This window comes from Centroberyx gerrardi, chromosome 7 (genome assembly GCF_048128805.1).
Source record: "Centroberyx gerrardi isolate f3 chromosome 7, fCenGer3.hap1.cur.20231027, whole genome shotgun sequence".
NCBI classification, from domain to species: Eukaryota; Metazoa; Chordata; class Actinopteri; order Beryciformes; family Berycidae; genus Centroberyx; species Centroberyx gerrardi.
The window spans coordinates 5457320-5471947 of record NC_136003.1 but is presented as its reverse complement, the minus strand read 5'-3'; the positions used below and the strand labels follow the sequence as shown (position 1 = coordinate 5471947).

At 42.9% G+C, this 14628-nt stretch overlaps 1 protein-coding gene across 1 annotated transcript in view; it reads left to right on the top strand.

Moving 5' to 3' along the window:
• gna13b (guanine nucleotide binding protein (G protein), alpha 13b) overlaps positions 1-14093 on the top strand; it is a 33467-nt gene extending 19374 nt beyond the window's left edge. Inside the window, exons 2-5 of the mRNA XM_071909845.2 lie at positions 183-412; positions 6744-6794; positions 12678-12878; positions 13722-14093. Of these exons, the coding sequence (XP_071765946.1) occupies positions 183-412; positions 6744-6794; positions 12678-12878; positions 13722-14093 (854 nt within the window). The remainder of the gene's footprint in view (positions 1-182; positions 413-6743; positions 6795-12677; positions 12879-13721) is intronic.
• The last annotated feature ends 535 nt before the right edge of the window (positions 14094-14628 follow it).

The window sequence follows — 14628 nt, the reverse complement described above, 5'->3', positions numbered from 1 at the left end:
TGTCATGCATTCATAAACATATTTAAGGTTTGGTAAAAAAGTGGCATCACCGGAAAAATGTATCTTGCCGCCACAAACATCCCTTAGCCGGTTACTTTTCCCATCTGGCTGGCTACTCAAAAATTTGGGGAACCCCCTGGTCGATGTCTATCTCACCTCTCCTCCACCTTCTCCTCCCCCAGGTATTCGGGTATTGGTGGATGCCCGGGAGAAGCTGCACATCCCATGGGGCAACCAGTCCAACCAGCGGCATGGAGACACCATGATGGCATTTGACACCCGGTCGGCCATGTCCCACGGCCACGGTATGGTGGAGACCAAGGTCTTCCTGCACTACCTGCCCTCCATCCGGGCCCTGTGGGCCGACCAGGGCATCCAGAATGCCTACGACCGCCGCCGAGAGTTCCAGCTGGTGAGTGTGTGTGTGTGTGTGTGAGCTTTACCCTGCACAGAGCAACTTGGCTGATGTGTCGATCTATTCTGATCACTTGTGGGCAGGGCCAGAGGATTTTTTGCTGCTTTGGTTTTGCCTTAAGTTTAACATCGCTAGCAAGCACTAATTAGCATAGCGCTAATCAAAAATGAACAGTGTGAACAAATAAAATAACTTCAGAGCTTATCATCGACCCCAATAATCAATGCAGCCGTTCTCCAAGTTCAATACCGTTTCGTGAAATGTCGCGATATTCAATATTATTGAATATTGGCCCAAGCCTACACTCCGCTCCTAAGTATGGCGTAGGAAGCCTTCACAATACGTCATCATGGAAGTATTCATGGTTGCAGGAATGCGGGGGATAGAAAAGTATTTTATTTATTTTCATGTAAATGTGTTTGTGGCTGACATAAGCTTTGATTTAGCTTTGCTGTGCACAAGAGGATAGCATACTCCCTGCCTTATGTATAAAGCTGACGTTTTGCCATGCAACACCCCTTTTTTCTACAGAGATCATGGTAACTAACATTGTATCATGCAGCTTTGGAAGCTCAGGATGATATATTTTTTAATGAAATCACAGGTAACAGTCTGCAGCTTTTTGTTTTGTTGTTTCACACTTTGTTCTCTCAGTGGTAAACTCCAACTCCAGCCCCCTGAGATTTTGAGGGTTTTGTCTACCCACTGTGGTTTGTTTACTCTCTACTCATCTACCTAATACCTGTTGTCGTCACTTCTTGCATGCCACTGCTCAGTGTCACTGCTCAACACTCATAATTGAACTAGAAAATAAACCATACAGGTTTTTTTTTAGGGAAGCGTGTTAAAATACTCAATAATAAATATGGGTATTTGAATCAAGGTGTCAGAATGCATGGAAAGACACCAAAATAAAGCTTGTTCCTATTTTTATACTACAGTCAACATCACTTTTGGAGGCTATGAGTGATAAGAAGGTAACTGTCCAACAACAAAAATGCTTTCTTTTATAAGAAAGTTAAAGACTAAAACCACTAGAAAGTTACTTACATTTGATTTTATTTGTCTGGCTTAACAAGCCATTATCCTATGAACTAGCCCTCATATTAACTATCCCCCCACATGAGCATCTAAGTTGCATTATGTTCTGTACAAGCAGACTGTAAGCGGACTTTAACTTGGCCCGACAAAATGTTTCAGTCATGCAATATCTTTGGCTGTAGCCCTGGAACTGGCATTTAGGCAATCAACTTTTTTGTTTAGGTGCTTGGTAGCTCCTATAGAAGAGCCTGGCTTTGTGTGTTCATTGGTTCGTTCTTCATGTGTAACACCTTTTGCAATGCGCAGTGCTTAGGAGAATTATTGTATGCACAGTTTACGCTGCAGAGCCCCAAGAGCCCTGCATAAGGGAAATGCAGTGTGTGTGTACACCAGGCAGTACGGTAGAAGTCAGGGGTGCTCGTTGCAGCCTGCGGACATTCACATACCAGGAAGTAGCTTGGTGATTTCTTAGCTGTAGTGGCTAAGTCAATGCATGAATTAAATATTTTGTTCAGCCATTCTCTTAGTTCCAACCATACTGTGCTACCACAGCACTTCGGTGTGAATAGGTGGAGCTTTTAGAGTCATTGTATTTTTCACCCAATACTTGCACACCTCCCAGTCATGGGAGATTGCATAGCATTTCAGGTTGAAATTATGGGGGAAATTCTCCATGTTCTCCATGGTGCTGCCCATGTGTCTGCACACTAAGTCATGTCAGACATGCCAAGCCAGCCATGCCAGGGAAATTCAACCCATGTCCTGTAAGAAAATCACAAGCACGTCGCTTAAAAGCACCAGGTTTGTAAGACGAAAGTCGGTGGCGGTTTATCAAAAGTTGACGGATAAATGTATGCCTTCGGTTACCGGTGTTGTCAAGTGAATTGAAAATGCTGCCTAAACCAGCATTGGCTGCAGCCATAATGGTGTGAATCATAAACGTTACTATGGTTACAGTACAGATGATATTTAAAGCCATGAGGGGAGTGGAGTGACTCCCTTTTCAAAATGGACATTTATATGAAAATGTAGCAGATTGTTACTTTGAAATCAATTTCCTTACTGCTCACAATCTGGTTGAGGCGACTTTGAGTGCACACACAAGCAGGCATACAAAAACGCTGTCCACACACACACAGATAAAGGCGCTTACACCCATTTACAGACAACAGCGCTGCAGCTGCCGAGTGCACAGAGAAGGACATAGACCAGCTAATGAAGGGCTGCTTCTTTCTCTCTCTCTGTGGCTTCCCCCTCCCTTCCTTCCTCCATCCCTCCCTCACTACACAAGTTTAGATTGTGGTCTAACAGTGTCTTGCTCACAGGAAAATGATCTATTACTGTCCTGAAGGGAAATAGCCTCGCTAAGCATCTGCTTCAAGCAGAGATATAGGAGCTTGCATGCGCCTAAGCCACTCTAGAGCAAATAGCAGACCCTAGCACTAAGCCTGCTTCCATTACTCACCTCTGTCTTTCTTCTCGCACTGCATCAGAACACACACACACACACATACACGCACATACAGCTGTAAACATAGTTTTATTTATGTGCCAGATGATTTGAGCCAGAGGAGTATAACTACAAGTTGGCTATAAACAGGAAAGTGACCGTGACTGTTCTTAAAAGTGTGCTTCCCCACTAAACTGAAAGCCATCAATACTAGAAAGGCTGGTGGATTTTGGGTGTCAAAGAGACGGCCAAAAAGCCGCCAACAGATTAATACTTTTAACTATAACTGCTATTTCCATGTGTGATTTTTACAATCCGACAACACCGGTATGTATAGAAAGTGGGCCTAGGAACAGTCATGGTGGGTCATTTTGAAACTTGAGATATTTCAGTTCTGAAATTCAAAACACATTGTTACATATCATAAAGGCATTCCAGGAGTTACGCTATTTTGTGATGAAGTGTTGTGATTTTCTTTTTCGGTGTACCCACTGTCCATAACCTGCCTCGCCTACTTCTACTTCATAATCATTAAAGCTTTAAGACACATATTTTAGCTTGGCTCAGTGTTTGACATACGGTCACATGATGAACCTGGAACTGGGAAGTAGCAGTGTTTTGCCACAGTATGACATGTCCAGAAAGACAAAAGAAAAGTTATCAGCTAAACATTAAAATGTCAACAGATTTAAGCTCGTTTCAGTGTTTCACATTTGGTCACATGATGTGTCAAAGTCAAACTACATTCTCACTTCTGCTAAACCATCTGTCTCACTTCCACCCTGCTCCACTCATCAGCATTGCATTCCCACACACAAGGAAACTGACTTAAAAGGAATTGTTTTCCGCACGTGTTAAAGAGATTGGTGGTGGCTACGGATAAAGGGATATATTTTGGTGATAGGAGAGGGGGATACTGTGACAGAATGTTTAAGGAAGGTTCCCGTGAGCCTTGAAAATCCTTGAAAATTTGTGGATTTGAGGCCAATGGTCTTAAAGGTTTTTAAAATTTACCACCCAAATTCCTCAGCATGACTGGATCAACACTTCCATCCTGACGAAAACCCTGGGATGGAGATCTGCTGGTTTAAAATGAAGGATTTCGCCATGAAACTCTGATGTCTAATATTGACCAATGACATATCTTATCCCAAAACATGCCAATTTTGAGTCCTTGAATTTCACGAAGTCCCTCTGTCCACAATCTGGTTGAGGGGACTTTGAGTGTTTGTAGTTTTTACGCTTTACAATCGAAAGTAAATTTGCGCATCGTGTCGTGGCAAAAGACAGGACAGAGGAGAAAGAGATGGAGAGAAAATGCTAACACATACACACACTCCTTCTCAGTCTCCTCCCTAACCTACAGTATCAGCCCTCCAAGACTCAGTAAAAACAAACCCAGGCCTGTTGTGCTTGTGTGCGAGAGGAAACCGCTCACTCACACGAATCAAATGTACCATAGAATAGCATAGAAACTGGAAACAATGGCCTTCCTTACTCTCTCTCCCTCTCTCCCTTCCTTTAGCTCTTCTGGGCTAGAGAGAGAGAAGGGTTTAAAGAGAAAGAGGCTAAGAAAGAGAGCATGTGGTTTGTCATTCAGGATGGTTTTGTTGGATGATTCGGTGTCTTCCGTCCTGATATGAAATGACCCTCCTCCCACACACACCACATTTGGTTTTGCTCACCATCCCACTATTGGCATCCTTCAAAAACCCTTATCAGTCGAACCCTAGAGAGAGAACATGTACTTACAGAGGTAGCAGATAAAACTGACTGCTTTCACTCTTGGGGTAGGGTTAGTCAATGCAATTTTCACCCACTGAGCTGCTGTTGGTGTCTTCAGTCGCCGCTCCCACTAAAAGGTACATTTCTGGGGCGCCCCGGTGGCTCACCGAGTAGAGCGCGTACCATGTAAGGCTCAGTCCTTCCCGCAGCGACCCGGATTCAAATCCAGCCCGCAGTCATTTGCTGCATGTCCTCCCCTCTCTCTCTCCCATACCTTCCTGTCTCTCTCTCACAGTATCTCTGTCAATAAAAAGCAGAAAAAAGAAAGAAAAAAAGAAGGTACATTTCTGTGATCCCACATTTCCGCCATGTTGACGCTACTCGGCTCACATGAGGAACAAATGAAGGAAGTCATTGGGAGCAAGGCTGCTCATTTCAATGAAAAGATCTCCTAAAGATGCACTAGTTCTAATCATCATAAAATTTAGTGATATTGTGTAAAGAAATTGAGAACATTGCTATTTTCACACTTGGCTGATTGTCATATATCATAAAATAGTAGAAAGATGGCGGAAAGATAAATGTCCGCCACTTCTGAAATTGTTTAGGGTATCCAACTGTACATGTATACCAGCTTTTGTGATTTCATGCAAATGTACATTTTTTCCTGGACTAAAGACTACAATATAAAGCATGGTATTTTACCACCTGATGGAGGCACCATGAGGGGTGAGAGACATCACTTTGCCTGCTGGTGGCCAAATAGAGGATAGCCGTTGATTTCAACATAAAATGTTTGGGACTTTTTTTTGGCGAGATTTAGAGGCGGTTCCACACTTCATCTGCATTGCGGCACAAATGAATCACAACCCATCTGCAACTCAGTGAAACGTTAGTCAAGTATCAGGGCTGATTCACTTCGAGCTCACAGTTCTGTGTGTGTGTGTGTGTGTGTGTGTGTGTGTGTGTGCTTGCATGTGGTTTGGTAGCAGATTGTGAAAGCAGGAAAGCCTGGTACATTTGGCAGATGACCCACATGGTCTCTGGATTACTGCACACAACACTGTTTTTGTTTGGCTCCTTCCTCGCTATTCTCCTCCTCAGTCCGTACAGGGACAAAGAAAGACCAGAACAAACCACCGGCAGAATGTGGCGGTCTGTTTTTCTGCTGTTTCGTCCCGAGATCTGAGCCACTTCCAACACACCAGGCATCTTCAAACACTCTAATGCCCTGTTTAAGGTCAGAAGTTAAAACTACTTGATATTCAATACCGCGGAAAATATCGCGATATTCGATAATATTGAATATCGGCCCACGCCTACTGGTGGCCGCCGAGCAGCTCCACTGGTGCAGTTGGGAGTTCAGTGCCTTGCTCAATGGCAGCTAAACACTTTCCCCACCCACATTTTCCCAGCCGGTCCAGGGACTCAAACTGGCAACCTTCTGGTCACAAGTCTGCTTTTCTAACCCCTACCACAGCCTTGAAATACACCCGCAAAAAAAGAAAAGGAAACGCCGGAGTAAATGAGGGATGCAAAGTACACTGAAAGCAGAAAACATTTACACAGGACACACACACACACACACAGCGAGGCTCTCCTCTGTCGGTTCGTTCCGTCTTCTGCTGTTTCTTTTTTTTCCGTTTTCCTGGGCAGCTTGTTCCCATTAGAGCCTCGGTGTGGTCGGGTTCTCACCGAGGGCGCTCCGACGGTTTGCCTGCGTGTGGTTTTGTTGTTTTCACAATTCATAATTTGGCCTGCTCGTTGCGTTTCTCGTCATTCTGTGCGTGTACGTTGTCAGTCGACATGAGCTTCATCGTCAGCGTGAGAGAGAGAGAGAGCGTATCTGTCAGCTGTGATCGCGCCTCTGGTCAGGAAGTGGTCTGGCCATGACGGCTCGGTCGTTAGTGATTGTAGTCAGCTTTGGCTGCTTTTGTGTATGCACGCAATGTGTGTGTACAAGAGAAGAAGAAAATATAAGGGGTGTTAAAGCCTGAAGTGTACATGCATGTTGGAAACAAGATGACACAATTTTGATTTTAAAATGATTTGTATGTAACCCTCTCTCTCTCTCCCTCCCTCCCTCTCTCTCTCTCCCCCTCTCTCTCTCAGGGGGAGTCAGTCAAGTATTTCCTGGACAATTTGGAAAAGCTCGGACAGTCGGTAAGTCCCGCCCGCACCGCCGAGGCTCCGCCAATCACACACCCCAAAAAAGCCAGGACAAGGCTCATTCAGCGGATCAGTCTGACTGATAGGCACCAAATGAGTTTCTTGGAAAGAGAAGTGAAACTGTTGTCTTCCTGTCCACCCCCCCCACCCCCCCGCCTTGTCTGAACCTCCTCCCACTATCTACGCGCCGCCTTGTTCCCATGCACAATCACTATTCTTCCATTTAGCTTCCATCTAGCCGTCTCACACTCCAGGATTTACACAGTCACATTAGGCTGTATGCGTTTTTGAGCACATTTACTAGTATGACTAAGAGAATAGAAGCACCCACAGGAGTATGGTTGAAAACTTTTTTTTGGCTCAGTCAATCTACCATACAACTTTATCATGTAGATCAGGGCAGCCCAGTGACTAGAAGCCTGCTAGTTGGAATCCCCAAAGCACCAGGGAAATTCTAGGTGAGGGAAGTGAATGAGTAATGGTTTCACCTCCATAATCTACATCACAGTTCCTTGAGCAACGAACCTGGAACCTGGCTGTACTGGGTGTGATGAAGTTATCAAAAGATTACTTACAAAAAATATTTAAGGAAATTTTCCTGCTTTTGTGCTTTTAATTTAAATATGTTCAAATACAAATGTTAAATTAAGTTTTATTTTTCTCAAACATTTTTGCAGCTTACCTAAACTATCATTGAGAGAGACTAGTAACCTGGTAATATTTACTGCATATTTTCTGCGTCCATATGGGTCCTCACTTTTAATAATGAACAGGAGCATGTGAAGGAAGCTGGAGTGCATACTTCACTAGTTCAAAAACGAGTGCAAAGACACTCATTAGCTCAGGGGAAATTGCTATGACATCTGGGAGAAGTAAACAGTGTTGGTACAGTTTACCAGTACAGCTCATAATCAGTACATCAGGCAACTACATGGCACTCATACCTCCTCCAACACTATGCAATTGTGAAGATATGCCAGTTCCACATGTCGGATTTTGACCAAAAGTTAAGAATTTCTTCCATGCCCCATTACCAACTTGTTTCACATCAGGAGATGCACACATTTTCATGACTGGACCTGAAATGGGACATGGGATCTGCTTCAAATTCTTCATCAGCATTTTAGATGATTATCGCAACACCACATGGCCAATCAGCTCGATATCTATTCAGTTTCTATTAGTGCTGCCCTTCTACCACTGGACCAAGTTTTGTGAAAATGAGCAGGGCGGTTATGTCTGAACTGGAAATGAGCTCTCCAGTGTCCTCATGTTGTTTGATTGGTCCAATAATGGAGGGTTTGGCTCTTCTTCTGTCTACTGATAGACCCACAAAATTTGACGGTGTCATGTGAATCCGTTCATACGTTATATGCCTTTTTATGAGAATCCACGCTAGGGCTGGACGTTATGGTTGAAATATCACAATAATCATAAGGATTTTTTTCGATATCGATATATATGACGATATGACTCACATAAGCAAAATCACGTTAATTAATCAAATTAATGTTCATCATATTGAACCAAATGGTAATGTTTGGTGTGATGTCAAACTAAAATTTTCACATAATATTCCTATCATACTTAATTTTGTCTGAGTTTCTAAATAAAATTACCTTGTTCTCATCAGTTCAGACAGCAGAATTGTGCGTCTCGATATCTCAAAATCACCATATCATCACAATATAATCCCACTGAAAGACGATAAATGATAATATTGAATTATCGTCCAGCCCTAATCCACACCCACCACCACGCCCCCCTTTGGCCAACTGGTATGACAAATCCATTGATAACTTTTTGAGATATCCTGCTGACAGACAAACAGACGGAATGGGGCAACTCCCCATTCCGTCCTCCGCCAATGAAGAGTTGGATGGTGCTGCTGAGGACTTGTTCCACCTATGCTCCAACTGAGGAACTTTTGATTCTTGAAGCTGGCACAACAGACCAAGAAGTTATTGTATTTGCTGGCAAAAAAAATCATCAGGAAGGTTAAGGCTACTGTGTACTTGCTACGGAAACTAATTTCGGCAGGTTCATACTGACAAAAGGACACATTTGCGGATAAAACGAAACGGCACATTGGCTCGGGACTCCGCTGTGTGAACAGGCTTGCTAGCCGAACTAGTGAAATCCTTCAAACCCCAGGTCCCGCCGGTGTGTGAACCAATCATGTGATATCCAAAATATCACTTGATTGGTTGCTTTGTGGAAAAGTGTCTCCATTTCCTTTTCCACATCATTGTCTCTGTTTCCATCTCCAAGCTAACATTGCGTGCTAAACTCTTCTAAATGAATGGTTTGGAGGCTCGGCTTGCTGAGCTTGTTAGAAGATACCTGCACCACCTTTATGACCAATCAAACGGATTCTAAATCCTTAGATTCCCTCTGCCGCCTTTGTCGCTCTTTCACCATAGCCATTGTTGTTCTCTTTTTTTGGCACCACTGTTTCAGGTTTTCTTAGGTTAGAGTTACTTCTTTTTTATTTTTCTTCAAGTAGGTGTACCAGTAAGTAGTTTTATACAGATAATTCTTTACTTGTTGCATTGTAATGGACAACAGACACCTTGAAATACATTTGCCCTGAGACTTTCCTACATTATTACAGTGTACAATCATCCCTTTTAGATGAGGAACATCATCTCTCACTGATTTCCACACTGATAGATGATATCAAATAACCAACTAAGCAGTGCAGCTTGTCGAATGTTTGTGATCGGATCCATATTTATGTTCACACAGAAGGTATCATGATAGCAAACGGTTCCACCATATAGCCCGGCTGTCTTTCCCATTCTCTGTGTCTTCATGAACACAGAAACAGAACTCTGTGAATAGGCCTGTGCGTGTTATGTAATAGGCTCCTACAGGAAGAGGAAGTGGAACAGGATTGTGTGGGGGCGAGGAGGGAAACTGACACTTCAATATTCACTTCTTGCTCCTCCCTCTGGAAATCAGAAGGGTTTTTTCATCTTTTTCAATTTACACAGAAAGATACAACAATCAAGTTCAATATATTTTATTTCTTTATCGCCCTGCCCAGCCTGTCCACTACAACTTTTGTTTATTTGTTTGTACATTGACAAATCTAACAAATCTGTTGGTAGCACCCTCAAAATTTTTTGAATCTTTATATCATCCTATATGTCTGTCTTCCAGATAGGTTAGTTCCAAAGCTTCTTACAAATATTTTGGGCAGCAGCAACAAAAATAAAACGTATATCTGTCTCCAAACACTTAGTCGTTCAAATTTCTGACTTAAAACTTCTGCCAGATAAAATGTCCAGTTAATCAAACTGTACTCTATTATATCAACTTAAGAAAATTCCTGCCAGACAACTCAGTAGTTAGAAGCTCTTCAAAACCAAGATTTTGCTGGCTGTTAAGAGAGTAGTGCCATCTAAAACAGATTAATGTTCTATCCAATTTTAAGAAGACGAAAGCCATTTAAGTGTTAATCCATGATGTTGTTTTTTTTGTTTGTTTCATTTTGTCTCATCTTTGGTGCTCAGTGCTCTTTGTTGTGGTGTTTCTGCACTGCACTTCCCAGAGATCACCTGTCAATCAAACAGTGTGGGCGGAGCTTGGATTTTCTGTTGATGCAGTTTGAGTTTGTGTAGGCGGCGCTGTTTTCTTTCTCTGTTCAGCCATGGTGGCTATCGCTGCTCATGGTAACTACCCAGCTCTTCTTCTGTTTGTTCCAAACAAACCAGAAATGTGAAATGCATCACTTCATGTGCAGCAAAGGATTCTTCCTGGGAAAGAGCTACCAGACACCAGCTGTTTAGAACAGCAAATGTAAAAGTTTCAAGAACTGGATATAGCCTAGGTTGAATCATTATTGTGGTACATCAAACACAAACATTTTAAGGGATTAGAAAAACTAGATTAGAAAGACCCTTGAATTAACTAGCTGGTAACTTTATACCCCTGAGGATTGCTATGAATACTGGGAGTGTGTGTTTGTACTGAATTTTGGGGAAAATATCCCTTATTTTTGTGTGTATGTGCTCAAGCTTGTTCAGTATCAGTGATGACTTTTCCTGTGAAGTCACCACGTCTGGAATGTTAGGAATTTGGTTCTAGTGTAGGCAGAGCACACTGACACACACACACATCAGTCAAAACATCACTGGAACTACCAGGAATGTCATCACATCTTTTTCCTAGATCATTTCTGGGAAGTGTGTGCATTTTTTTTTTTGTTTGTATCTGGAACTGAAAACCCTGCATTTGTTCCCCAAATCCACCCAGGGCCAATAAAAATTTTTGGACAGTGTAAAGCCCAAATCGCACAGAACTATTTCCCAGGGACATCCAGTGATTTGTAATGATTTGTAGAAATCATCTGTGATTTTAATTCTGTGAGAAACGTCTGTGTGAATTTGTAAAGTAAAAATTCCGGTCCAAATTACCTGCCGTATTTTGAAGACAGAGGTCGCCTGATAATATTAATCCTGTGCCAATTGAACTTGTTTTTGGCACGTGCTTTCTTCTTCTCCTTCTCCTAGACGCGCGATTTCCATCTGCATCCTGTCATGAAAAATGGAGGCAATAGTGGAATCTATAGAGGAAGGTTTCGAATGCGTTTTCAGTGTAAACCTTTGCTTCGTTGAATCGGAAAGTGAAGAGTGTTACATTTTTAAAACTTGACCTTATACGGTTGTGTATGGGGCACTGATGATGTCAGCAAATTTCATGATCCTGTTCAAATACATTTTGACTTGACTTTATTAATTCATGCTTGCAGTAAGATGTACTGAAAACAGCGCAAAATTATACATAAAAAAAAACACTAAAGTCATAAACATAAAAAGAACACATTTGTACACGTGGAACAAGACAAAGTACAAAAATATAAACATTAAAAAGAAATGAAAGATCAGAGTAAGTGGACCACAGACTATATTTGAAACATGAAAATGTAGCCTTACGAAATGCAGGGGCGGGGTAATTCATTAATTACATAAAGTCCCCACATAGTAGAGTCCCGTGAGAATAGGGCTTAAAATGTTAAAACAATGGTAAGGATAGAGTAATTCAACTCATTTGCGGGCTTGTTACAGTGCCTACATGCAAAAGCTGCAAAAGTATTTGAGCTTGGAAATATTTTCCAGGCCCAGAAAAGTTATGGAAAATCAGTTTTTGGGGGAAAATGTTTGTAATTTGTTCATTTTGTAAGACCTGTCTAATGTGTATTGGATGCTGGTAGACCTTTAAGGGAATAATAATCCAAATAACAAAATTTGGGTCCCAAGTTCAGAAAATTCAAGGCCTTAAAAATTGTAAAAATGTCTTAAATCCAGTTATTAGAGGCCTCATTTTTTCACCGTTCAATGACATGTTTCCTTGTGCTGCATGTCCACTCTTAGATTAATACAGAACAGGGATAATAGAACAATATGCATCCTATCTGCTTTACTAAATACAGTTGGACATCATAATTTAACCATCATCATCATCATAACCTTAACAATTCATTTCCTGGTGGCTGTTTTGTTATTCTGGCCATTTGTAGTTTATCATTGTTTTGGCTTTTAAATTGGTCTTAAATTCGCTTCCATGTAGCATTAAAAAAAAAAAGCCTTAAATTTGGCCTTTTGAAACCTGCGGATGCTTGAGCCTAAACACTTTCTTATATTGATCATGGAAAGTTTGATCTATATCCTGGATTAGTATTGAAATATGGAATTTGTTGAGCGAAAAATGTGTAGAAACCCTGTATCCATGAATCTCACAATCTCCTCTCTCCTAGGGATGGGAATTATTTTCTTTTATCTTTTAAGACATTCAGTTCCCATTCATTTTGAATTAGTGTTGTACTAACCGTTATGTTCCTGATCGCCTCCTCGTCTCCTCCTCCTCCTCCAGGACTATCTACCCAGTCAACAGGACATCCTCCTGGCCAGAAAGCCCACTAAGGGCATCCACGAGTACGACTTTGAGATCAAGAACGTGCCCTTCAAGATGGTGGACGTGGGCGGCCAGCGCTCGGAGAGGCGGCGCTGGTTTGAATGCTTCGACTCGGTCACCTCCATCCTCTTTCTCGTCTCCTCCTCCGAATACGACCAGGTAAGCCGGGTGGAAGCCGTACAGTGCAGTGAGTTTCCACTGGTCACGGAATCCCTGAAATATCATGAAATATACAGGGAAATTCAGGGAATTTGATAAATTCTCTGGGGAAGTCAGGGAATATGAGGGAATTTTACAAATGGATCACACTGCAGGAATGTAGCGGAATGTGTTTTCCAACTTGTTTCACACATTCATTGCATTAGATGGTTTTCAGCCCAAATGGAGGGGAAACCAGACTGAGAAACAACCAGGAAGGAATCACATTCTCAGGTCATGGACGTACGGTTTGATTCATAACTGACATAAAGTAATTATACTAGAAGATTGTGTTTTTAGATTGTCTTTTTAATCAAGTTGATAGTACTTTTGAAGAACAGGAGCAGAACTACAAGATGCTGTGTAAAACGTATTTTGCACATTTCCATGCACCAGCATGTTGCCAACAACACCAAAGTCATCAGAATGAAGCATGTGTCAATGGTTATGTGGGAAAATATATACCATACTTCTGTGTGTAAATAATGTGTAAATAAATAGGATTTACATTTAAATAGGACATCAAAAGAGTGCCATCGGTTCTCACAAATTTTACCTTGTCTACACTTAATTTTGGCTTGGCTTCTAAACAAATGAATAGTTTGTCCCCCTAAACCATATAAATAGTCTTAAAAAAGAATACACAGATACTAAAGTGTCTTAAATTTGGTATTCTGAAACCTGCACATACCCCGATAGACATACCAGTGACTTAATTATCATACCAGACACACACTCACACACTCACCTTTAACACAAACACACACCTATCCATCCTAACAGCCCCTCCTCCTCCTCCCTCAGGTGCTGATGGAGGACCGGCAGACCAACCGGCTGAGCGAGTCGCTCAACATCTTCGAGACCATCGTCAACAACCGGGTGTTCAGCAACGTCTCCATCATCCTCTTCCTGAACAAGACGGACCTGCTGGAGGAGAAGGTGAAGCAGGTGTCGGTCAGGGACTACTTCCCCGAGTTCTCGGGCGACCCGGCGAGCCTGCCCGACGTGCAGCGCTTCCTGGTCGAGTGCTTCCGCAACAAGCGGCGCGAGCAGCAGCAGAAGCCGCTCTACCACCACTTCACCACGGCCATCAACACCGAGAACATCCGGCTGGTGTTTCGCGACGTCAAGGACACCATCCTGCACGACAACCTCAAGCAGCTGATGCTGCAGTGAGAGGGACGGACCGGGGAGGAGGAGGAGGGGAGGAAGGACGGGTGGGAGGGGAGATGGAAAAGGGAGATAGAATGGTTTTGTTTGCCCTGCAAGCGCCCCGCCGCTCCTCTCTGGAAAGCAAGGAGAGTGGGCCTCAGCGGCGGTGGTGGGTGCCCGTCGCCCTTCCTCCACCCACCCCCCCTTCCTCGACTTCGGCCCGCTCTCCACTTTTGAACTTTGACTGTAAAGTGTATTAAAGCCACCACTACTACCGCCATACACCCCAACCCCACCCGCCCCACCCCACACCTCCTCTCTGCCTTATCAAGCTTGTTCACTGTGACTTACAACAGCCGCCTTTTGGCTCGGAGCCTTTCCCACTGATCCTTAAAAACCACTGTAAATTACTTCTAACCCCCCCCTCCCACCCCCCCTAGTGGACTTCCAGTTGGGATCTGTCATGGTATTTCCGCCCTATCTATCGCTCTAATTCACACACTGTCTTTGTTTTTGTTTTTTTTCTATGCTGCTCTGATCACTGTTGTAGGGGAGGGAG